This window comes from Eschrichtius robustus, chromosome 2, assembly GCF_028021215.1.
Source record: "Eschrichtius robustus isolate mEscRob2 chromosome 2, mEscRob2.pri, whole genome shotgun sequence".
Classification (NCBI taxonomy): domain Eukaryota; kingdom Metazoa; phylum Chordata; class Mammalia; order Artiodactyla; family Eschrichtiidae; genus Eschrichtius; species Eschrichtius robustus.
In genome coordinates, this window is record NC_090825.1 from 70,633,141 (window position 1) to 70,657,206 (window position 24,066).

Sequence of the window (24,066 nt, forward strand, 5' to 3'; positions counted from 1 at the left end):
TGGGCCCACGGCAGTGAAAGCACCGAGTTCTGACCACTGGACCGCCAGGGAATTCCCTTAAAAGTTTATATAGAGGACTTAATGGGGGTCAGTCATGTATACTGTCCAGATGATCTCAACACCACCTTGCTCTCTTGAGGCTGTGTTCTTGAAAACAGCTCCCACTGTGGGAACAGTGGGCAGAACGTACATTCCAAAGATGGGCGAGAGGGTGAGAGACCTCTGATTGCCTGAGTCCTCCTCTCCATGATCTCCTCCAACACCTACACATGCTATAGTTTAAACAGGGTGGGCCATCATTCCTGCAAATTTGTCTCTTGCTTTTCTTTGTGCCTTGGTACCTACTATTTCCTCCTTGTAGGTTGCTCTCATCCAGGACTGGAGTTGTAATTTGCAGGGTTCACTGCAAAGTGAAAATGTCCTTTTTTAAAGAGCAGGGAAAAAGTACCTCTAAAATTACTACAATTCAAGCCTTGCCACTTTTTTTTCTGTTAATCACTTCTGTTCACATACATGATCTATTGTCCTAAATGACTTCACTTACAAAACACAAGCTCAAAGATTAGATTTTCAAGATGGTGACAACAGAACATGAAGCTAAGTGGAGGGCCTCGTGTGACTGCAGAGGTCTTGCACCCACAAATCAGCCCTGTCCTCATCCATCTGGGCCTTTCTCCATCCTACCCACCTCCAAAGACAAGTCAAAGGCTGCTTCTGCTGGGCAGATTACGAAGTGCCCATTCTTGGGGCTTCAGCTCTGTTCCAAAGATGGCCAAAGTGGTTCCCTTCTAGCACTTTGCAGATGTCTCTGAAAACACTTCCTATTTCCTATTAGCCTTTTAATCTCCTATTAGGTTATACATTTATTAATAGCAAGAGTGACATCTTGATTCATCCTAGAATCTACCACGAGATATGCATAATAATTGCTTAATAAATGTTTGCTGAAAATGGATAAAGAGAACAAAGAGAAAAGCACTGCTATTCTGAAGCCACATGCAGTGTTTCTGCAGAAGGCATTCTCTTTTTCATCAGAGCAGGAGTCACTGCTAATGCAAACGTCCAGTTCTCCAGTTGGTTGGCCAGGGCCTCCTTGTTTTCCTTTTCAGTTCCTAAATTAGTCTCTATGTTGATCTTTCTAAGGACATTTCCTTTAGAAATTATATCAGTAATTAAATTTTGGTAATGGATATATTTTATAGTTTCTAAAAATGGATGAATTCACTAATTTCCTCAAATATTTAGATAGAAGCCTATGTTTTCAACCTCTTTTGGTTAACTAGACTATTCTGATGAAGAAAAAAGAAATAAGTCTGGAAGTGCTTTTTACACACTTTAGTTTAACAAATATTAAACATGGGGCTATCTTGCACAATGAGTTTTGGAAAAGTCTGTGTAATTAAGCAAGTTATCAAAGATCTTCACGGAACTGCTTTGATAACGAAGCTGAGCCACTTGATAAGAACCTTGAACTTCCCACACTGGCTGGATACATATATCACCCCAGGAGCAGGGAAACAATTCACACTCTCCCTCCCCCCAAAACACAAATACCCCTCTTTTTGAGTATTTTGAGTTGAAAACTGAGAAAGCTCACTTGTGCTTGTGGGAGAAGCTGCTTTAAAAAAAACACGATAAAGTGGAATAAATTTAAACAGCAAAACATTAATTAAAAAAATGCACCACAGACACTGCATCACTAAGAAAGCCAGTAACTTTACTGAATTGTCTGCAAAATACAAATTATACCTTATTTCCAGCAGGAGAAACTTTTGAAAATTCCCCACTTTTATTCACTACAGACAGCTGAATTAAGTCCCTTGAGATACACAGATGTGGTTTAACTTAGTTATAACATCTTGTCATCTAGTGGCGACAAAGTCCAGCTTATGCCGCTGTGAGCCTCTATTTGAATATTTGTTGCAAATGCTTGTATGCCCTCATTTACAAGCTATTTTAATTACTGTCATTTAATGGAAACAAGTCCCCAGAAAAAGAAAAAGAAGAAAAATGATACAGCAAACCATCTGAAGCAATCCAAGTCCTATGCCTACAGTGACCCAGGGCTGCTTCGCTCCAAGAGAACACTGGTAATGCATTCAAACCACAACAGAATCCGTCTCTTAGCTGACCTCTCTGAATTAAACTGAGGTATGGATCAATTTGAGGTATGAACAGGGAAGGCAAAATGCAATACCCGATTATGAAAATAACCAAAATGGACAAATTTCATGTAGAAGATATGTGGCTTGGATTGCTCCACATCTTTGGTTAAAACGTATTAAGAAAAGCCTTTAATTACATCTTGTAGTCTGAAGCATTCTAACAGACACCAGTATTCCATCAATCTTCAAAAGATCTGTAGTGGCAGGAAATTAACGCCATATAAGTGATGACATCACAGCAGATGGCACAAACGGGAACAGATGAAGTACGCCATGCTTAGGCAACAGCATTTATTGAGGGTTCGAGTGGCTGCTTCTTCTTTAAAAAAAAAAAAAGATTTTTTTTTTTTAAAGAAAGAAATACAAAGCATTTACTCTCTGGAGTAAAAAACAAAAACAAGGATAAAGGGGCAAAAAATGCTATCTCTAAGTTAGAAGATGGGTATGTAAGAAAAATAAATACATAAAAGTGTGAGAGGGCAGACATTTTTCTAAAAAGTGTATTGGAAAGTGTATTGGAATTTTTTAAAATTTTCACCTTAGTTAACCTTAAAATGATCTGAGGATGACAGGTATTTTTATATTCATCATTACAAAATGCTAAATTCCACCTTTGGGAAAAAATAAGCCATTTTACTAAAAAACACAATTTTAAAAAAGGTTGAAATGAACAGCCTTCCACGCACCAATGCATACAGGTTGTGCAGCTTGCGTATATTGCATCAGTTTTACCAGTATTTAAGCTTAATATTACCAAAACATCTTCTAAAATAGGATTAGCTATAACAATACTTGTAGTAAGCTGTGTAAAATGCCACTTATGGTTCTTTTACTTGCAATGAAGAACGTTGCCTAAAATGTTACTCTAGGATGGGTTATGTAAAATAACACTCCCTCAGGGCTCTGCCCTAAACTCCTGAATACAAAGGATTTACCATGATAAAAACCCAAAACCATACTAGCTTTGCAAATACAATAAATGGTAAATTACAGATAAGGTATAAGGGTAAAGATAGACAGCGATTGTTTACAGAAAGTGACTCATCACAATCAAAATTGTGCTTCTTCTCATTAAATCATCTTTAAAAAATTCTCAGATTATCCCTTTGCTATCTTGTCACCACTTTATATGAATTCAGTAGTGGGAACAAGAGATGACTGGCATCCATTTTCAAGTGATTCTGTTCTTTTCATGTTCTTATAAAACTATTGTCAGAACTGCTATAAATAGCCAAGGCTTCTGCTGGCACTTTAGCTTACTTTATCTTCAGCATTAGAAAATCACTTTTTCTTTCTTGCTGAGGCAAATTGCAGGTAAAAAATTAATATGGCTATTTTTTCGTATTTTCACATAATGACCCTTTCCCACCCACTGGTAAGTTATTGATAAAGTGTTTTGAAATGACAAAGAACATTTGTGACATTTGCATATTTTGTACACATCAAGTTATGAGGATGGGTTGTAAGAATGGGATCAAATTTATGGCGAGGAAAATGATTTTCTCAGTTTTTTTTCCCCCTATGTGTGAATGTGTGTGTGTGTGTGTGTGTTTTCAGGGATGATTTTCTGTTTTTCCTCTGCATAAATGTTTTTCTTTCATGTTCCATGGATACCTGGAGTAGTGGGATATATGAAATGATTGATTTTTTTTTTGTTTGATTTAGTATACAAAACGTTAGTACAAGGCAGGCTAGCATCCTATATGGATACAACCAAAGGTGCATTGTGGTCTAATTGTGGATTTCAGATCAAGTTAAGAAAAATATAGCCTAGTTAGTAAGGTCTCTTGGCTTTTGCCACCCAGCGGCAGCCTTTTGCAATGAGAAACACATAGCAACTATGCAAGAAAAAGAAAACACTGGATAAGAAATGTCCTACACCTGATATAGCAGTGTCGCTCTTACTGTCTATCTTCTTTGCTGTGTATGTCAATGTGTATGACTGGAGATGAATCGACAGATCTTCACATCCCAAGAGAAAATCATTCCTAGACTGAAATCTCTTTTAAACAATATATATCAACTTTCTTTTATGGCACTCACTTTTTAAAGGGTCTGAAAATTAATCCCTTATAGACGAATATTAGACAAGAGTCATCATTATTTTTTGAAAATTAAAAAAAAAGGGACATAGAGAGGTTCTTTAATGGGATTTCTTGAAATGGCTATTAAATCTCTTTATTGAAGAAAAAATAGATGACATACATGCTTTATGCAGAAGTGACATTTGGGGGTCCTGACACACCGGGATTGTTCAACAGTCCTATATTGCTGACAAGATTGTTAAGGGTCAGGTAAAATAATTAAAAACGGATGACGAAGCAACTATCCCTTTACCTGCTTCCTTCTTATCTAGCACCCAGTCTTTCACATTTTTCTTCTGTGGGAATTTATAACTCATGCATAGAGTAAACTCCATATCACTTGTTTCTAGGGCTATATTGGCAGGACATGTGCCCCGACACAGCTCTCTATTCTGGGCATATTTCTTAAAAGCGTTATCAAATTCTAGGCTGAAAACCAACCATATCATTTAGGATATGGGCAAGTTTAGGGTATGCACTTACTGAATTCCAAGATGCTTGGTGAAATGGTGAGATCAGAAAAGGGCCCTGCATTTGATAAAAATGCAAAAACAAAAACAAAAAAAACAGCATGAAAGAAACTAATTAGTATATACAATGGATGTCAGTTGACCCAATTGATTACTAATGGATTAAAAACAACTTAGGGTGTTGCAATGTGATATGTTCTAATCCCACAGGTTATCCTTTTGACAGCTGACCTTGAACTTATAAAATGTATGCAGAGTAAAAGAAAACAGAAAGAAAATAGTTACTCAAATGTGCAACTGCACAAATATACCCCCCTCCCGCTATTAAGATAACAAAACTTCTGCTATTACCATAATATTATATATATTAGAAAGCTATACACAAGCATGTTAATTTCACAGATTTTTTAAAAGATTCTTAATATTTTATATAATTAGAAATACACATTTCAAAAACAAAACTTCTACAAAGAGAAAACAGTTATCTTGGTTAGCAAAGCATGGAGTTCTTCATGGCTTAGGGTAGTGCTTTCTATACAAAAAGTCCTTTTTGGTTTTTTTACAGGACTGTTTAAAATATTAGCGAAGCTATCAAGGGGGAAAAAAACACATTTTGGCTTAAGTAAACTACAAAAAGCCACAAATGCTTTGCAAACTCTGTCTTACCTTTTATATGAAAATAAGCAAAATGTAATGTACATATTTTTATATTTTTATTTAATAAGAGATGCAGACCCAGATTTATTTATTTATTTAATTAAATACGTTAGCCCTCAAACTCCACATTTTTAAAAATAGGTATGGTCCTCTTTTAATGGTCGTCGATCCTTTCTCATGAGTGCCATACACCAAGGATGTGCCTGCAGGTTTGTGAGCGTTCTCCGGGTGGGTGTTAGGTGACCTGATGTGTTCCTAACATTTAACCTTGGCCACCCTTTGCCGGGTCTGTCCAAAACATCTATACACTTTTCTATATGTTGCATAACAGCTGCTCTCTCTTTCAGTAAAGATCTGCCGCTTTTGGCAAATGTTTCCTTTTGTCTATTTACATGTAAATAACGTTGAACCTGCAACATGACACTATCTATTGTAACATACATTTTGCAAAGGAGCACAACAGTGAAAAGAAGTTAGCCTTAAAATCTATTTTGTACAAGTGTTCTGTTGTACAACTCAAGTGCTAAGCTTATCTCAGCATTTCTGTTTATCTTTATACTGTATCACTGAGGCAATTTAAAAGTACTTTTACAAAACAGAGTACCTGACTTTTTTTTCCACACACAGCACATATAATGCATATCGACCCCCCTTCCCCATTAAGGTATAGCACACACACACACTGCAAGAAAAAAAAAAAACTATTAAGTAATAATCTGATCATGTTGCCCATCCTTCAGAGAGTCGCATGCGCTTGACTGAGGGACTTTCCCTTTCGTCCGGCGAAGGTCTGGTGAGTCCAATGGGGGAGTGGAATTCGTTCCGGTGATCCTCTCGGTCGCTGCCATCGTACGAACTGCTACAGCTGCTCAAGCTGTCAACAGGAGATCTCCCCGCCTCGTGGCGCGTGTGTTGTGGGTATCTCGAAGGGGTGGTGGTACGGTCTCTAGGAGGAGAAACAGGTTCTGACTTGATGTTGAGGCTTTGAGTAGAAGGCAGGGAGAGATTTGAACTCTGAGATAAATGAGTGCTAGTGCAAGCTCTGTAGGAGGAAAGGAAACCCAGTTACAGATGGAGGAGGCCTGGAGCCCCCAGGAACTCACAATTACATAAAACATCAGCTTAAAGATTTGCATCGACACCAGAGCATGCCCAGAGGGAGGAGAGCGTGCTTGAAAGCACCTGGGGGCATCGCCTTCTTAGAGCAATCGGGATGCTTTTGTTGATTTGCCCCGTAATAATTCCAGCATTCAACTAGTCCAGGCCTCATGAATCATACCCCCAGTCTCTCACAGCCTCCCTAAATGTCCGGGTTACCGGTTCAGGAAGGTTTTAACAAGACACGCTGGAAAAAGCATTTTCTATGTCCACGGAATTTCTCCCTAGACTAGTTCCAAAATGTAATCCAAGACCTAACAATACAGGGCTTAGGTTCTGAATTAGACTTCTTTGATTTACTAATGCCTGTGTTTGAAAATTATTGCAGAGAGCTTATTATGGATATAAACGTTTCCCTCAATTTAATATGCACATTAAGTTGCATAGTCTTCAGAGAAAGTGAAGAGAGTTCAAATTTCAAATAAATAGAATCCATAAAATGCTACCTATAACCGTTTCTGGTGAAAAGCCTGGGATGGGGAAAGACGGGGAAGGAAATTTTAAGTACTGGCTTAAAAACACTTAAGACTTCCTATCCCCCACTAAAACTGAGAAAGAATTTGACTTTCTTCATCCTTTCTCAGTTACATGGGATGAAAACACTGTTTTTTCCCCCACAATTACCTCAATATTATTATTGCTAGTCTCTCCCTGCTGGGATACTAAGACCACTCCTCTAATTCATCATTGTCATTAGTTGATGACTCTGGATTTGCCTAAGGAAAGGTTGTTGTAAAAAAGGATCTAGTGTGATTTTACTGGGTTTATAACCCTTAATCCTCATTTATTCCAGGAGAGCGTAACTTGCCCTTCTTCCAAGGTGTGGGAGAATTTAGATACTTGTAAGTTCTGGAGGGAAAAGCATCAAGCTCTTAGGTGTAGACTAGCAATCACAATGACTTTGATCAGGATAAACCATAGTAATATTGCTGACATCAATTTTAAGATGCTTGTACTGTTCTTACATTCTGAGTGCACTGACATCCACGGCTAGAGTCAGTGTTATTTGTCCATATTGTCAAGAGGGAACAGAAATCTCTTTTACTGAGGAGAGTCACAGTAAAGAATCATCCATACAGACACACCCATTTTAAACAGGAAAGCAAACCCACCTACTCATGTATGTGATTATGTTACTTTCCAATGGAGAGAATTAGATGGTATTAAAAATGTCACTATAAGCAGTGAGAAAATGGGCATATATTTCAGAGGAAAAAGTGGAGTAACTTAGGGCTGGGCTTTTGGAAGATGCAATTCAGGTTCAAGATATATAGAGATAACAAAATTAGAAATGAGTTTATCTCTGAGTGACGTTTTATACAAAAGCACCACCTACTGGCAAAGGATTACTTTCCTTCTCTTATTAATAGATGAGCTAATGTCGAGAATAACATAAGGGAGAATTGTTTGTTTCCCTAATAAGGCTTTCTTTCTCTCTCTTTTATGAGCTTACAGAATCAAAGCTGTCTTAGCATTTATATCAAGATACTACACATTGAGTGTATATAATTTTCAATCACCTGTTTATACTTTTATTTATTTCTTGTTTTTATTTTACATTGTATATTAGTACACTAATTTTCTAAGACTTTTAATTAAATAATCTTTAAATCAAAAAGATATTGAAACGAGGAGGGGAACACCTGTATTTCAAAAGGATCCATAATGGTGGACTATTTTATCTTGGTTCAGAGTTACTTAATGATTCATTTTGATGTCACAGGAAATCATCTTTTGATTTCTGGAAGAAAGAATTTTCCTGGCTCTGGATAAGGAAGACTATTTCACTAAAATTTAATTAAATGCTTCTACTATGAGTCACACAACTGTTTAATAATGAATGTCAATTAGGGGTCTGAAAATAAAGTGGCATATCAATAAATACTTTTGCCTGCCCTTTGACATTTAGATTCAGAGGCAGGGTGACATGGAAAATTAGAAAAAAAAAATTTGGTGAGTTGAACCAGTATAAGTAGTTAATCTGGATAAACTGAGCAAAAAATAATATAATCAAAATGCTGTTTCTTTAATACAGCTTTTGGAAGTTGCTTTTTCTACTTATTCACTCCATTTCCCAAAGTCAGCTGGCTTGTATAGATTTTGCTATATCTCTTCCCCACAAAAGATACAACACTAACTGTTTATCCTTTCCTACAAACAAATAGGCTAGTCCCTAAGATAAGATAAACTTAGTTGGTGGCATTTCATTTGACAGTGAAAGCGTTTATGAAGCATTCTGAGTAGTTCTGGGGACACTAAATCCACAGTAATGCATTGTAAGTGATATCTTAGATTCAGCTTCATTATACTGTGCTATGGGATTCAAAACAGAATGAACTTTAATTGGCTAGTCTCCATGATCAAAGAAGTATGTTCTTGAAAAAGCAGCATTAACAGCACTTTGCTGTATATATACTAGATTCAGATATAAGCATGTTGGTCTACTTGTTCTTGAGAACAAAATTTTTACAGACACAGATAATTGTGAGATACTTCCTATGTGTAGGTGATGAGGAGGTGGATGGGGAGACAGAAGCCAGATATGCACGTTCCCATATCCAGTCCTGCTGCAAGCTCCCAGCTACTACAAATGCCTTCCTTCCAGCTGGGGAAACACCGACCTTCCCCATATTGTTGAGAAATGAAACATGACTGGATAGCTTTATTCAAATTTCTTACTGCCCCCACCTGGAAATTAGACTATCAAACTATATGTAACCTAACCTTTTAAAAATCATCTTTACTTAAAGTCATCTCTCAGTATGTACTGAATACCCACATCAACAAGGATGATGATGGAAACGCTTCTAGAAAATAGGTTGTCTTTTTTTTAGGTGGTAGGAGAAAAATACCAAAAAATTTGAGGGTCATTTTCTCAAATATTAGTATTCGAATGACTTTTGCTAACTCTTGATGGCAAGTTCCTTCTGCCAGTCTGCTCTGCCCCCTACATAGGTCAGTTTATGCTGTTCATCTAACTTGCTTAGATAAAATCAGATACTAGATAGTGCTAACAGTATAGCTTTAAGGACTTAAAGGTATTTCTATGAACAAAATATGAAGAGCTCTTTCATACTTCTTTAATTTTGAGAAAGAATTGTGGCAACCCTCTTGGGCTGCGAGGAATTTCTACTTAGGTGAGCTGAAAGATATTTTACTCTTGCTTTGAACACTGTATCTATCCGAAAGAATGTGAATCCACCACACAAGCATTTGGGACTACTTTGGCCTGGAAAAATATCAGTTTTTAAAAACTGATTTACATTGTAAGGAATAAAGGTAGCTCATATAATTTATTTTACATAAATGTTACAACTTGGGATTTTCTTTTTATTTTTAAGATTTAATTGTGTGAGCATAGGCTAGCTCATTTGAAGGAATCTCCTTATGAAAACTACTGCGTGTGTGTGTGTGTGTGTGTGAGAGAGAGAGAGACAGAGAGACAAAGAGAGAAAGAGAGAGAGAGAGAGAGAGAGGAAGGAAGGAAGGAAGGAAGGAGGGAAGGAAGGAAGGAAGGAAGGAAGGAGGGAAAGAAGGAAGGCAGGCAGGCGGGCTAAAATTAGAATGCCTGGAAGGGGTATCTATTTGAGGGATAAGGGAAGTGATTAAGTGCAATAAAAACACATAGACTAAACTCAGAGTCAACTCATGCACCATGAGAATTGGTGCTGAAAGAAACTGGAATTAAACAAAATGCTTCATCCTTGGCTGTTGTAATTCAGTTCCTCTCTAGTGCAGGGCTGTCACTTCTTTCTCATTTACTGAAGCCTCTATTAAAGGCAGCAGAGAATTTCGTTCTTCCCATGTAATAGAAGAGAATTTAAAAATTGTAGTGTAGTTAAAATACGTAAATACATGTGTTTTCTATGTAAAAATGCAAATTATCGGGTGTTACTGAAAGGAAAGCCATAGTCGGAGAAAATAATATGGCTTTTGACATTAATAATTTCTAAGGAAAGTCAGTCCTATAATGGATGAATTTTGTGAAAAATGAGAAGTAAACAGCTACCTTTATTTTTGACAAGAAGCACGAACAGTGGATTCACTGCCGAACCACAGAAGTACAATGCCACGTGTATGTATTTTAAGATTGCCTGGTTGATACGATGTACTTAGTGATAACTGCCTGAAAAAGTTATTGCCATAAATGTCTATTTGGATAGTTAACATTTCTGGGAAAATTTAAATGTTATTCTAAAAAGAGACATTCTGTTGCTGTTCAATATATAACATATCTTCAAAGTTAATCTTTCAAGAAAGCAGAGCAACAGTGTCAAGTGAATTTATTTTATTTTTTACATGAGAGCTTAGAGTTTCAACAATAGTGATTAGTGAGTAAAATGCATATAAGCAAATAGTAAATGGGTGAAGACTCCACAACCAGAGCAGTAATCTATGTGAAATCAATTCCACATGAAAGCTAGTGGGGCTGGAGCGGAGTAAGAGAGAAGTTGTGATATCAATCAGTGATTTTTATTCTAATCAGAGTTTTATTCTCATTGTCTCCTTAGAATATGAACATAGAACTAGCTAACTAGTTTAACCAACATCTCAGCAGAAAAGTAAAAGTGGGGTAGGCATACCCCACTCTTCTAAAATATAAATATAAAAATATAAAAACGGTTTATCTTTAAGTATTTTATATCTTCTTAGTAATTTCTTTTGAAGATTAATTGAAGTTTTGGAGTTATTAAACTGAAAGTCATGTCTTTGGTTCATGTTTTAAACTTAAAAAAGGTTTTAGAAGTAGTATTATTTGTGAATTCCGGGCCTTTTAAGATTTGAACTTTCCTATTGATAAATGACAGGAATTATTTCTATAATAAAGACGTATCTCAAAAGTACCACAAGGGGGCAGAAATAGACATCTTCTGACTTCAGAAAACAACAAAAATTATTTTTATACCCAAATTTAGATAATTAGTGTATGTATGTACATATACATATATTTACATTCATACATGTATGAATATACAACTATATTATGAGTACATTATAAATATATGAAGTTTGTATATCAGTGGAATAGCTGACCCTCTGAGCATTAGGCTATGTTCATTACATTAGGCATGAACTATGTGGTTTATGCTAAGTGAAAAGGATTCTCAAATATCTCAAAAATTTAAAAAACTAATAACTATAAATGTCTTCTTATGTCCCACATGAACTATGTGAAAACTTAACTGAAGAAAAACTTATCATTGACAGAAGTGGAAACAAATATAGCCTAAAACAACTGGGAAATAACATACCCTATTATCACAGAGCTCCCCCTCCTCATAAAGAAGAAGGAAAGTAATATTTAAGCTACCTGAAAGGTATTAAACTTTCCAATTTTGATAAAGTAGAATTTTACATCCTCTAAAGGGACATTAGAGCACACAGTTAGAGACTGCCATTTGTCATTTACCAATGCATTCTAAAAGTGTATTATGAAAGAAGTAATATTGCTTACCCCAGTTGACTGAGGGCGGATGGCGGCATATTATGTAGGTGTTGTTGTTGCCAGCCAGTTACTGAGCCAAGATGAAGAGCGCTGGCGGTGTTAAACCCAGACAGGGAAGACAGGTCTGCGCTACTCAGAGAGTACTCTAGAGAAGAGAATAAGAGAGTCAGGGAAAATATTCAATTTGGAAATTATCAAATGGTGAATAGAATAATCATTTTCAATTTTTAAAATATTCTATTAGTATTATTTAAAGATTGTTATACTTTTTTTTTATTTGCGGAAGGGAGGGAGATAAAACATTAGGGACAATTTTAATTTAAAAGAGATATACTATATACCAAAAATTAAGTATTCCGTGAAAACTGCAATGTAATACAGCCTGCAATTCTAGTTTATTAGAACTACAATCTGGTATCACAAGTAGGTACATAGTATTTGATGACCTAGAAATGTTTTTTAAACAGCCTTGAGAAAGTGAGCTTTCTATTACATCACAGAAACAATAGCTCATTTTCTTGAAATTGTTCTTATATATTGAATTCAGGTTGGGTTAATAAAACTTTTGCTCACTAAGAAAGAAACATGTGGATATTTACTTTGTCTTAGTAATGAATAGGTAATGGTACAGTCCTCTGGACACCACAGGTATTAAATAAAGCTTCCTAGCAGACTAAAGAGTAATATCTTTTTCATCTTGCTTTTTAATAAAAAGTATTTAATGTATTATTTGAACATGGCAAACTACTCACCGTTACCATATGTTGTTGAAATGGCTGATGGATATCCTCCCATCCCTTGTCCTGGTAAAGTAGGAGTTGCTACGGAAACCACTGGGGTAGCCAATGACTGAGCAGACTGGGAGTTATTTATCCTTTGATTCTTTTAAAGTAAATAAAAAGGTATTACTTATAGAATTTTTTAAGAGTTAAAAATACTAGATTTCAGTATTAGTGTTGCACATAAAGAGAACTTGGTACAAATCTCATGAAATTAATCATTTAACATGTGTCTCTATGAACTCTGCCAACCCTATCATTTACAATCCTTCAAGAGACCAGTTGTTGCCATAGTAACCCATTACATCAGTATCTCCTAGGCAACTGAACTAGTAACAAGTACCATAGCTTTATTATGGGTAAAAACAGACTATGTTGAAAACTGATGAAATATGTATACTGTACTTCTATTGTTTCAGTTTTTATTCAAATGCAAATTAAAAAAAGATTAAAATCCATGGTGGTTTTTATGCTCAGTTCTATACACACCAGAGCAGATGGGTAGCGGGTTCATGCTATATTTTGACCAGCAGGTGGTGCTCTGACCACTTTTTTTCAGATTCTTCTAACCTTCCCTCAAACTAGATGGCAAAGCAGCTAACGTATATATTTAATTCCTTAGAGCAAGGAGATTAAAAATTCATATAAATTTAAATATCTTGAGAATTTAATTCTTAGAAAAATAAGCATATTCATGGTTTTAAATAACTAAGGATATTTTTGTTTGTTACAATTTTACTATAAATTAAATCCTAAAATAAACTGAAAACATGGCCTTTACTTACAGAGGTTGACACACAAAAATAGATAACCTGATATCTCACCTATGAGTGATACTTGAAATGAATGGCATTTAAATATAATCAATATTGACACACACTAACTCCTGACATCTTTCCATTTTACTACTGCTACCCCTCCACCTAACAAGTCACTTTGGGTTTCTCCTTGCACGTGCCAAGCACCCTCACCACTTACCAAAAGCAGGTCGACATCCTCAGACTGAGAGCATGCGGAAGGAGTTTTATTAATTAGTGTCTGTAAATATTTATAATTGGGCAAAATCTTTTCAACAAAAGGAGAAGCATCTTCCGATAGACACAACAGTTTAAACAGTTTTAAAACTCAGACTCTAAAGATAACTCCTTACAAAGACATTCTTTGTTTTCTTTAATGAGCTGCTTGTCTCAAACATGAAGACAATCTATCCAGTTTTCAGCACAGGTCAGTGTCTCAACGTTCATTATTTCACCACCACATTTTGAGGAAAAAAAAAAAAAAAAAAGATTGTACTTTGAAACCCCACTTGCTGGAGGAGGGGGGAAACCGCACCTGGCTGCCAGTGAGAGACCTGACGGATGGCTCACAAGAAACCCTGGGGAAAGCCTCAGTTTTAAGGGACTTGGAATAAGTCTGCTGATAGAGACAGCCTGCCATGCATGGCCCACACGGCTTGGCTGTGGCCCTGTGGGAGGTTTTATTTATCCAGCCTTTTCCGAAGGGAATGTTGCACATTATGTGAATTTTTGGGGGTTGATATTCAAAATTAATCTGCACTGTGCCATAATAAACTAATCAGCTTGCAGGACTGTTTTACCCTGAAGCTTGCCACAGAGCAGAGAAAGAAAAAAAAAAACGTGTTTGCAGAATGATCTAAATCTGTCTACTGGATCTTGGTTTTAAATGTTCTCGCTCTTAAGCAAAGCTAATTTGGAGAACACGGATGTAAGTCTCTTTGTTGCTGAATGTGGTCTCACAATATTATCTTCACCTTAGTCCTGCAGACCCAGGAGAAAGAAAAATGATAGCTTCCAGGGATATTATTTATATTTCATATTTATTTATTCTTATAAGTGCCACAACTTTTTTTGGATGTAAAATAAAAATATAACCTTTGTTCTCAAAATGCCTAGAATTTTAAGACAATTTGTTTTTGAGAGGTAACTATTGGCATAAAATGCATATTTGGAAAGATGAATTGAGGCAGTGCATAGGCATGTGATGCATTAAACATTATCACTGCAATATACCTAAGAAAAGAATTGCTAATTAACGGGAGAAAGTTCATTTAGGAATTCTGAGAAAGATTTTTCATTGTCAGTACCTTAAGGACATACTTATTTAGTTCAATACTGTAAAAATCTGTTATGAAATACCTCATTCTGTGAGTGTGGTTCTACCATTGGTCAAATCAAATCATATGTCCCATTAGCAGAGTACTAGGTAATGATTTTTTTCTAATTATAAATTGAAGGCCTTAAAAGGAAATGTTTTCTCTGCCCCAGAACACCAGCCCTATACTGGAGTTTTTTGGATGTTGGTTCTTTTTTTCCACAGAAAAGGGAAAATGCACACTAGTTACCAGAAATAATAGCTAAATCCAACAGGGCCCCAGCAACAGCACTGACGTGTTAATTTTCTGGGAGCATGTGAGTAATTCATAAAGTTAGACAAATACACAAATAGCAAAACATATACAAAACATCAACATTTATTTAAAATGTAATTTCACATTACCACTGATGGCATCGTATTCTTGCTGCCTGGTGGAATAAGAACTCGGAGATCTGGTTTACGGTTATTCATCCCTAAATTCATGGGGGGAGGAGATTTTGCTTGCATATTCTTGTTCAAGTTACCAGGTGAGACCAGCAGACCTGGTGAGTTTCGGGGATTGCCATACCCGTTCCCTGTTAACACAAAACAATGAGAGCACTGAGGAAAAAAAAAATCTAGACTCAAAAAATGTTTCTAGAGAACACACTACATGAGATTAAGAATAAAGGATTAACAGGGTGAGCCAATAACGTACATTGAAAGTTCACAGGATGACTGACAGCCTCCACATCAGTAACCCAATCCGTTATTTAACATTCCTCTGAAGGAAGATTAAAAACTCTTAATGAGAAGAGACCTAATAGATAGCAACTTGCCCAGAAACCAGCATATACTTTTTTTCTATTAAAAAAATTTTGGGAAGAAAGTCAGACAGTCAGTCGTTCAGGGTCTAAGAAAAGCACTGAATTGGTCCTGCACTTTAATTGACTAGCTCAGCGGAGGCCTGGCCGGCATGACTCACTCTTTTGGTTCAACGATTTGGCTTTTATTTTGTGTATCTGTGTGTCCTTAAGTGAACAAAGGGCATACCAGCAAGACTATAATTTCTAGGACATGCAGGAGGGGTAGCAGCCTCTCACACGCTTTGCTATTCAGTCCCCCTTGTCTCTGAGCGATTTCCCCCTATGGCTTTCTTCCATCTGGTTTGCTCTCCTCACTAAGCTCAGTGTATGAACCTGAAGCCCTGCTTTCTTGCTCACACAGAACTTCAGAAAGCAGGACTCCTTCTCAGGAGCTGAAATGAGGGGATGGTGCCTCCACTAAAGTGCTGGTGCACAGGGCACAGGCGTAGCCATCGAGTGGGAACCGTCCTGAAAGGGTTTTCTTTGGTCTCCGATGCTTAGCCCTCCACTAACAGACAAATGGCTCTCTGAAGGTGTCCATTTCTCATAATTCAAAATATACTGTCCTGTGACAGGCAGAGCTGCGGAGGGAGCTGATGCAACCTGAGCTGAACCAGAAAGTCCCCTGCTGGCTTCCTCTACCATCTCTGACTGGAGAATAACAGAAACCACCTAGGTGATTCAACAACCCGTGCTGGAAACCTAGACAGTTGTTTTCTAAAGCTCTCTAAAGGAGACAGTCAAACGTCGTTGTTACTGTCATCATTATCATTATTGTAAAACACAAGTATCTATTACCCCAGGACGAATGATACTGTGTGCTACCCAGTGGGGATGCAGAGACAAGCCCCCCGTCCTCAAAGGCCCTGCAGTCCCTTTGTGGCAATCCAATACAGACACGCGTGAAACATACGCACCAAGACAAGGCAGCCTGGGGTGAGGTGCCACAGAGCAATACAGATTAAGTGCTATTGGGTTCCCAGGAGGGAACAGATTATCCAAACAAGATTCATGGAAGAGGCAAGAACTGATGTGAGTCTTGAAAAATGAGAGGAGATAGTAAGATCTCTGGGCTTGTGACCGGGCACTGGGAAAGGTCCAAGGTGGCAATGTACAGAGGATGGTCAGGGACACTGTGAGCTTCCTGGTGAGAAGGGAACCCATGGAAAGAGGGGAGTGTCAGAGACCCTGAAGGAATACGGAGGGTTGGGCTGTGGAACCCACAGAAGTTTAGCCTGTGAATTCCAGGCTAACATGTCTTGGGTTTAAATGGTGGAAATGCAGACCCCTGAAGGTTGCAGAGCAGAGGTAACACAGGCCTTTAAGTGGACAGAGAGATCTACTGGTATTGGGATATTCTGTCATTAGGAAGGCCTGATAGTGTGATCCAGTCTGGAAACTTCTATGATGACCTGAGCTATGATAAGAATTGGGAAGGCAAAGCCCAGGTATATTTCAGGAGATATTTATGGGCACATCTTTTGAATTAGAATCTATTTGAGGCACACCGTGTAGAGCACACTGGTTCTTCATACCCCATTCATTTACTTGTCTCATTTTATGCATGAATAAACAGGCTGAATATATAACAAATAACTACAAGACTAAATCTGTCAATTGGATTATGCATAAAATTCTCCACTTTACAGGAAGAAAAAACCCACAAAATAAAACAAACAACCCCTCGCCCAAAGCGTGTCAAGTATAAAGTAGTTGCTTAAGAAGTGTTGGTTGAATTTGTATGTAAATTACTCTTCTATAGTAAAACTTCAAGAAAATTAGCTAAATTCTCTAAAGCCAGCTAAATATGTCAAAAGCCCAAAACATTTTTTTACAGTTAATTTGGATTGTTTTCTGTGGCAAAAGTTATTATATGAAACAAATGCAATTTACCTTTTTCCACTAGGCGAAATACAAAGGATATGTTCACTTAGAAAAACGCTTGATCAAATGGAATGCTCACAGGAGTCTTTTACTTAAGGTGTCTTACTGAATCATTATCGTGACTATGCTAGGCCTTTAGTTTTAATTAATAGATTCCACTGGATAAAAAGGGAGCGAGAAAACCAAGACAAAGTTTGCTCTCTACTTTCCTGTCAGCTGAAGCTCAGACTGACAGACACCCTGAATGCCTATGTCACTTATCTATTAAGCCTGTGTGAGATCTGGTTTAAATAAACAATCAAATGGAAAATTAGCTGGGTAATTTCAAAAGAAAGGGGGGAAAAAAGTCAGTTAAGCAGTGCAATGAAGCTTGAACAGATCTGAAGAAACTAAAACCCCGGCGTTGTAGATGCCGATACTGGTTTGCATGGAGGAGTTATTTTGCTAAAAGGAAGTAAAACCGCTTTATGAAATGTGTTGTCCTGTGATATGACGAGCACTGGGCCAGTGTGCGAAAATGGAAATGCTGCACAGAGGCTCTGAGAAAAGCTCGTTTTTTTTAAAATTAAAAAAAAACAAACATCTTCTACAGTAAACGCTGAGAAATTCCAACAAAGCCTACCCCTTTTTGCCCACATTTTAAACAATGATTTGGGGCAGCGGTAGGGGGAAAAAAAAGCAAACATATATTATAGTTTTTCACCCAATAAATGCCTCAAAACTTAAAAAATTGATTTGAAAAGCATTCTATTTTTTCCCCTTGGACTATTTCCTGTTGTTTGGAAATTATGCCATTTTAGAAGATTAGTCACATATTTTAAGGTGTTTACATATTGAAGGTAAAATATTTTGAACCACGATGACACTTCTTAGATTCATATTTTTAGAGCATAAAGTTATTTTTGAGAACAAATAAATTCTGCCTTTTACCGGTGAGTTTCTGCTGTTTTTAGCATATTGTGCCAGCTAGCATTTTGGAGCCGTATAATAACCATTTCTGTTTCCAGCCACCAAGTTGTTATTCTTTTGGCATAATATAGATTCAGGAATGTGAGGCTGTGGATCCTAAACCAGTGATATAGAAACCTATCATTTGAAAATCAATGATGAATACATTCGTGTGGTTTACTGCTAAGAAGAGCCTGCATTTAAACCGGCTCGGAAGCCGCGGCCTGCTCCCCACTCAGGACGCTTCGGCCTTGGTTGAGGCTGCTGTCCTACCTTAAGATGAGTTTGCCCAAAAGAACAGCGTCTTTCAAAGTCAGGGGTCAGGGGGTGGGAACCGCCACCCTTCAATAACCTTCTGAGATACAGTTTCCACCTTTCTTCATGTTTTAAAATTACCCTCCGCCTGGGACAATTATCAATTTGGATGTGACTGCATGCAGATGTCACATTCCCCTGACCACTTAAAAGCCCCAAAATTATAAAGCATGAGTGAATGGATTTCCTGATTATAGATTATAAGAAAACGAAGAACAGACCAACTTTAGAGTTCGTTTGTTTTATCGTTTCGTTTGATTAAAAATATTGTTTCACATAAAACAATTTAAGCATTCACGATACAATTTGCATAAAGGATAATAGAATCTACCTCTCTTGGTTACAAGTTTCTAAACACTCATATTAAAACTAGTGTAAATACACAAAACTTCAAATGTGGTGTTAGGAGAAAAAAATTTTTTTCTTTCCAGTTAACTTGAAAACGCTTGCTGCTTTTTCTTTTTTTTTTTTTTTAAATTGACTCCTATTTTAAGAAGTTGTAAATTCAAAGAACATATTCCTGGCTTAAGATGTTGTGAGGAGGACATTTTGCCTTGTCTCACAGAGCTCAATTGAGTATGTAGCTCTCTTTGAGCCCGAAGTTCTGAAACTTTCTCTTATTTGGATGTTTAGACATTATGAGTCTTTTCACGTCACTTTTTTTTTTTCTCTCCTGGACTTTCAATTATAAATACAAGAATATAAGTCTAATAAGCACAAAACAGAAACTAGTCCTCATGGACCAAGGCTAATTTTTTCATTGGCACAATCTGTTTTTGTAGTCTCTCAAGTCGTCATCTTTGACTATTCATTCCCACTTCCTCTTCCAACTCCATATCCAATTAGTTACCAAATCTTGCTAACTTTTCTTCAAAAATGTCTCTCTCCATTTCCATTGCCACCATCCTAATTTAGGCTTTTGCTGCCATTTTACTAGGTCTTTCCATAACCCCCCGTTTGGGTTCCTGGTCTCTAGTTGAAGGGTTCTTCACCAGGCCTTAAGATGGGCTGCAGGAAGACTGTGAGCTCCTTGAAGCTGTATGCAAATTTTTGTGCATATGTGTTATAATAAACCTAATGTACACTCCCAAGATTTTCTTTAAAAATCTTTCTCAAGTGTTGCTTCTCTCATGTTCCTTTTTCAGATCATACTTAACACTAGTGGGTCAGTGCCCTGGCTTGGCTCTCCAAACTGCGCATAGTTTGACCCACTCTGTCTATCTAACCTAATTTCCAGTGGCCACGGCCAAGCTCACCATCCTCTGAATAAGCCTGAGTCTTTGCTCTAGCAAATCAAACTGGCAGTGTTTGATTTCCTGTTTAATTCAAATTCATTTTTAAGGATCGGCAAAGGCCCAGTGCTTTCATGATACCTTTCAGTCAACCTCAGCCCACCTTGAACTCGCTCTCTTCCAAAATCCTGCATAATCAGAGGCTAATACTACACAGAGCACTAGTCTGTTAAGGGTTTCAAATGCTCACAAAACACATATGCAGATTATGCTGGAAAAATTAGAATTATTCAGGAATGGGACTAAAAGTCAAGTTACGGAGGGAATGTGGGATGAGAACTGAAAACATAATGTGTAACTTGCTAATTTCAAACATCAAGGGTCTCTCCTCTTTATGCTACTTGAGAACATTTTCTATTTCAGATAATGATTACACACTGATGACCAAGTACACCATTGAGACAAACTGTTTATCAACCATATAATATAAAAGTCAGAAAATCATGCAAGTGCCCACCTACTAAATTTGTTAATAGAGAGTTAATTAAAGCTTCTTTTTCATCTACTGCACCTGTTAATCATTTCAAAGCACATTACCTTAGCTAACTGCAAGCAGTAGACTCAAAGTAGAAATTTTCCCTAATGAAAAAAAACTCTGAGATGCTGGATCTTTTCTTCTACACTGTCAAGTGTTTACTGCCATAGGTTGTCTCTATATCAAGATGAATTTCAATAATAATTTACTCATACAGAACTTTCTACCAAAAGACGGGCTGCATGATATCCTAGGAAAAAGAATGGTAGAAGGGTGGCAATTAAGAGTGCACAGGATTTTATTAGGTGGTTCAGAAAGAGACTTCCTGGAGAGAGGGAATTCATGACAGATCTCAGAGTCACGACTGTGTTTGAGAAGGATGAGTATTCCTATGAAGGTGAAATATAGATCATTTCAGAGGATGCACTTTTCAGAAGTTGAAAAAGTAGGCTAGGCTAACACAAGCCTCTCAGATCATGTTAACTTTCTACTGTAGACTTTATAATAAACTTTTACTAAACTTTATACCATAGAAAATGAACAGCCAAAGTTGTTTGTGAGTAGGAAGTGGCATCATTAGCTGTGTATTGGGAAAATAGCCATAGTGGCAGTGGAAAGGATACATTACAGAGTTAGACGGTTATAAGGAAGCTAGTTAGGACACATCTGCCAGGGAACACATGAGGAATGAGGTCTGAATGAGGCAGCAGAGTTGGGAAGATTTACAAGGCAGATGGGCATCGAGGACAAAGGAGGATTAAGTAGATAAATCCAGTTCCTAGTCATGAGGTCTCCATTAGAGTTCCTTCAACTATACTGAGCCTTGGTTTTCACACGCTAAGTAATGATTTCATTAGTGTGAGAGAAGCATAAAAGTCATCTGAATCAGAGACTCCCACCTACTCTCCCAAGGCAGCTCACCAACACGACCATGCAATATTAACAACAGCAAGCATTTTATATAGTACTAATTACCAATAGTATTAACAACATCAAGCATGCATCTTAAGTACCCAGAACAGTACAGGCACTTATGCAATGTTTTGTTATTATACCTGGATATAAAACACCTTTAATCCTCAAAACAACAACCCTGTGAGGTGCTAAGAGTATCCCTGCGTTACATAAAGAGAAAACTGAAGAACAGAGAGGTCCAGTAACTTGCCCAACGTCAAACAGCTATCAGCTGGCTGAGCCATGGTTTGAACCCAGCAGTGTGTCCAGAGTCCATGCTCTGAAGCATAACACGGCCCTGCTCCTGGGAACTGGTCATACTCTGAGATTTTGAAAACCCTTCTCTGTCAAACCTCATCCTAAAATTACAGGAACACAAAGGAAGAAAGGAAACAAAGGGTGAGACCAGGGACATGAGACTCAAAGGGCCTCCTAAGTCAGCAGTGATGTGGAACATGGTCAACCTGGGCGTCAAAAATAGCAATTCTGGTTCAAAAAGACACTGGACTTACATAAGGGGCACAGAATGGTGATGTTCCAAACCATATTTCTAGTCTCCTTCTGGATAAATAAATATTTACAAATAGGAAATATTGGGTTCAGCTACACTAAATGCCAGAGCAGCTGTTTAACTTTCAGCGTGCTATTCTGAGTGGATGATTAAGTATGCTTTTAAAGGTAGATTTTGTAATACTTTAGTCAATAATCTTCTCCCCTGTAATAGAGGGTAAAGATGTTTACCTACCTACTGTCTATTTAAGAGACCAGCTTCATCAGAACCACTCAACATGATAGGGAAACGCCCAGTATTTTATAGTATCCACTATTAGATATCTGGAAAATAATTTCTCATACACAGGTTATAAAAATTACTTTGTTTAGTACTTTGTTAATGGTATCTTATTTTTGGGAATTTGGAGCCAACTGCCACAGGAAAACATTAAGCTGAACATACAGCTGAACCTCTGATGTATTGATTTTCTGTTTTTACTTCAGCAAAATGCTTTGCCCACTTAAGGTTCTTTTTTTCTTTCAACAGAACAATTTTTAAAATATTTACAGCATACAGTCTTGTTAAACTAGAGATGTTACATATATGATAACGTTCACTACTATCAATTAATTTTACATTTGAGTTTTTAAAAGTTTTAAGGTAAGTTAGTTTCCAATATTAGGACATTGTTTTGTGTCTCAAATAAACCTACGGCTTTTCATGTAATTTTATTTGTACATAGTAAAATTGCTCATACAACCCACTGTTCTACTGGAAGCAACACGCCTAAAACAGTTTTTAGTGGGAAAAAATTATGACCTTCTAGACTTTAGCCTTATATTCACTTTGCCCTGAATGCCTGAAACACTGTTAAAAGCACTACCAACTATAAGTTATTCAGCTGTTGTAAATCACAATCAGTATTTTTTTTTTTTTTTTTTGAGGGGAAAGGAGATCTTTTTCATGGGATGGCTCTAAGGGAAAAGGCAACCACAAAACATTTGGAGGTCAGAAATCTGGGAATGATGAAAATTTCAATATGCCTACTGCAGAATGGGGGCAAATCAGATTTCTGATTCTTATCCAGCTTAAGACTCCTGATTACAGATTCTTAAAAATAAAATCAAGTCTCCAATCTATTGGGGGGTTTCTCAGGGAAATAATATAATAACGCATAATGTTAGACTAAGAAGAAACTCCTGTGAAACCTCAGTGCCTTTTGTGGTGTATTCTTAGAAAATACCCCAAGAATACACCCGAGCCAAGACTATTCTTGGCTATACCAGTTAGAGGGCAGTAGATGTTCTAAAAAGAGACTTGTCTCTTCTGCTTGACCATGTCACCCTGATGCTGAACCACGCCTTCGTGGATTTCCTACTTACCCCATTTGTCCTTGATGTTTCTTAGATGTGTTTTGTTTAGCATCTTTTGTGAAATTAAGTCTATCTGCCAACTAGAACTTTAAACATTCAGCACATACAATGGGCTCTGGATTGTGAGGCAGACGTAAAGAATTTTTACTTATTACTGAGTTGTTTTCCTGAAGATTGGAGTCTGTGTTACAAAGCCGGTTTGTGTTGGCAGACCACTTTCATGTTTCCTGAAAGTCATGTGGGTCAGGCATTATCACCCCAATTTGTGACAGATGAGGAAACTGAGGTTCCGGGAGTTTCTGAGACTTGTCAGTAAGTGGGAGAGCTCTGATTTGAATCCAAAGCACAAGCTGCTTCCACTACATTATTACAAAAGCCAGATGTTTCAGATTTAGAATGCATCCTTGAATTGTTCCTTCTCTTGGAATAAAGGCTCCAACTTGCAAATAAGAAAGAAATCGACAATTTGATGTTTCCCATGCACAAAGGCACTCTATCGTTCTGTTCTCGGTACTGACTTACTGAAGGGATAGTTTTTCATCGCACCACAAAAATGACATGGAACCTTGCTATCTTAAAAAAAGTTCCACTTAACAATGAATGATAGATTTAT

At 37.2% G+C, this 24,066-nt stretch overlaps 1 protein-coding gene across 10 annotated transcripts in view; it reads right to left on the bottom strand.

Moving 5' to 3' along the window:
- Positions 1-1,716: 1,716 nt before the first annotated feature.
- Positions 1,717-24,066, bottom strand: part of MEF2C (myocyte enhancer factor 2C) — a 144,338-nt gene continuing 121,988 nt past the window's right edge. For 7 of the 10 annotated variants that reach the window (XM_068535624.1, XM_068535627.1, XM_068535629.1 and 4 more), the window contains 4 exons: positions 15,277-15,449; positions 12,733-12,862; positions 11,990-12,125; positions 1,717-6,418 (listed from right to left, as the gene is read on the bottom strand). In XM_068535624.1, coding sequence (XP_068391725.1) covers positions 6,097-6,418; positions 11,990-12,125; positions 12,733-12,862; positions 15,277-15,449 — 761 coding nt within the window. In that variant the 3' untranslated portion in view covers positions 1,717-6,096. The remainder of the gene's footprint in view (positions 6,419-11,989; positions 12,126-12,732; positions 12,863-15,276; positions 15,450-24,066) is intronic. The other 3 variants (XM_068535626.1, XM_068535628.1, XM_068535625.1) reach the window with 1 other exon arrangement.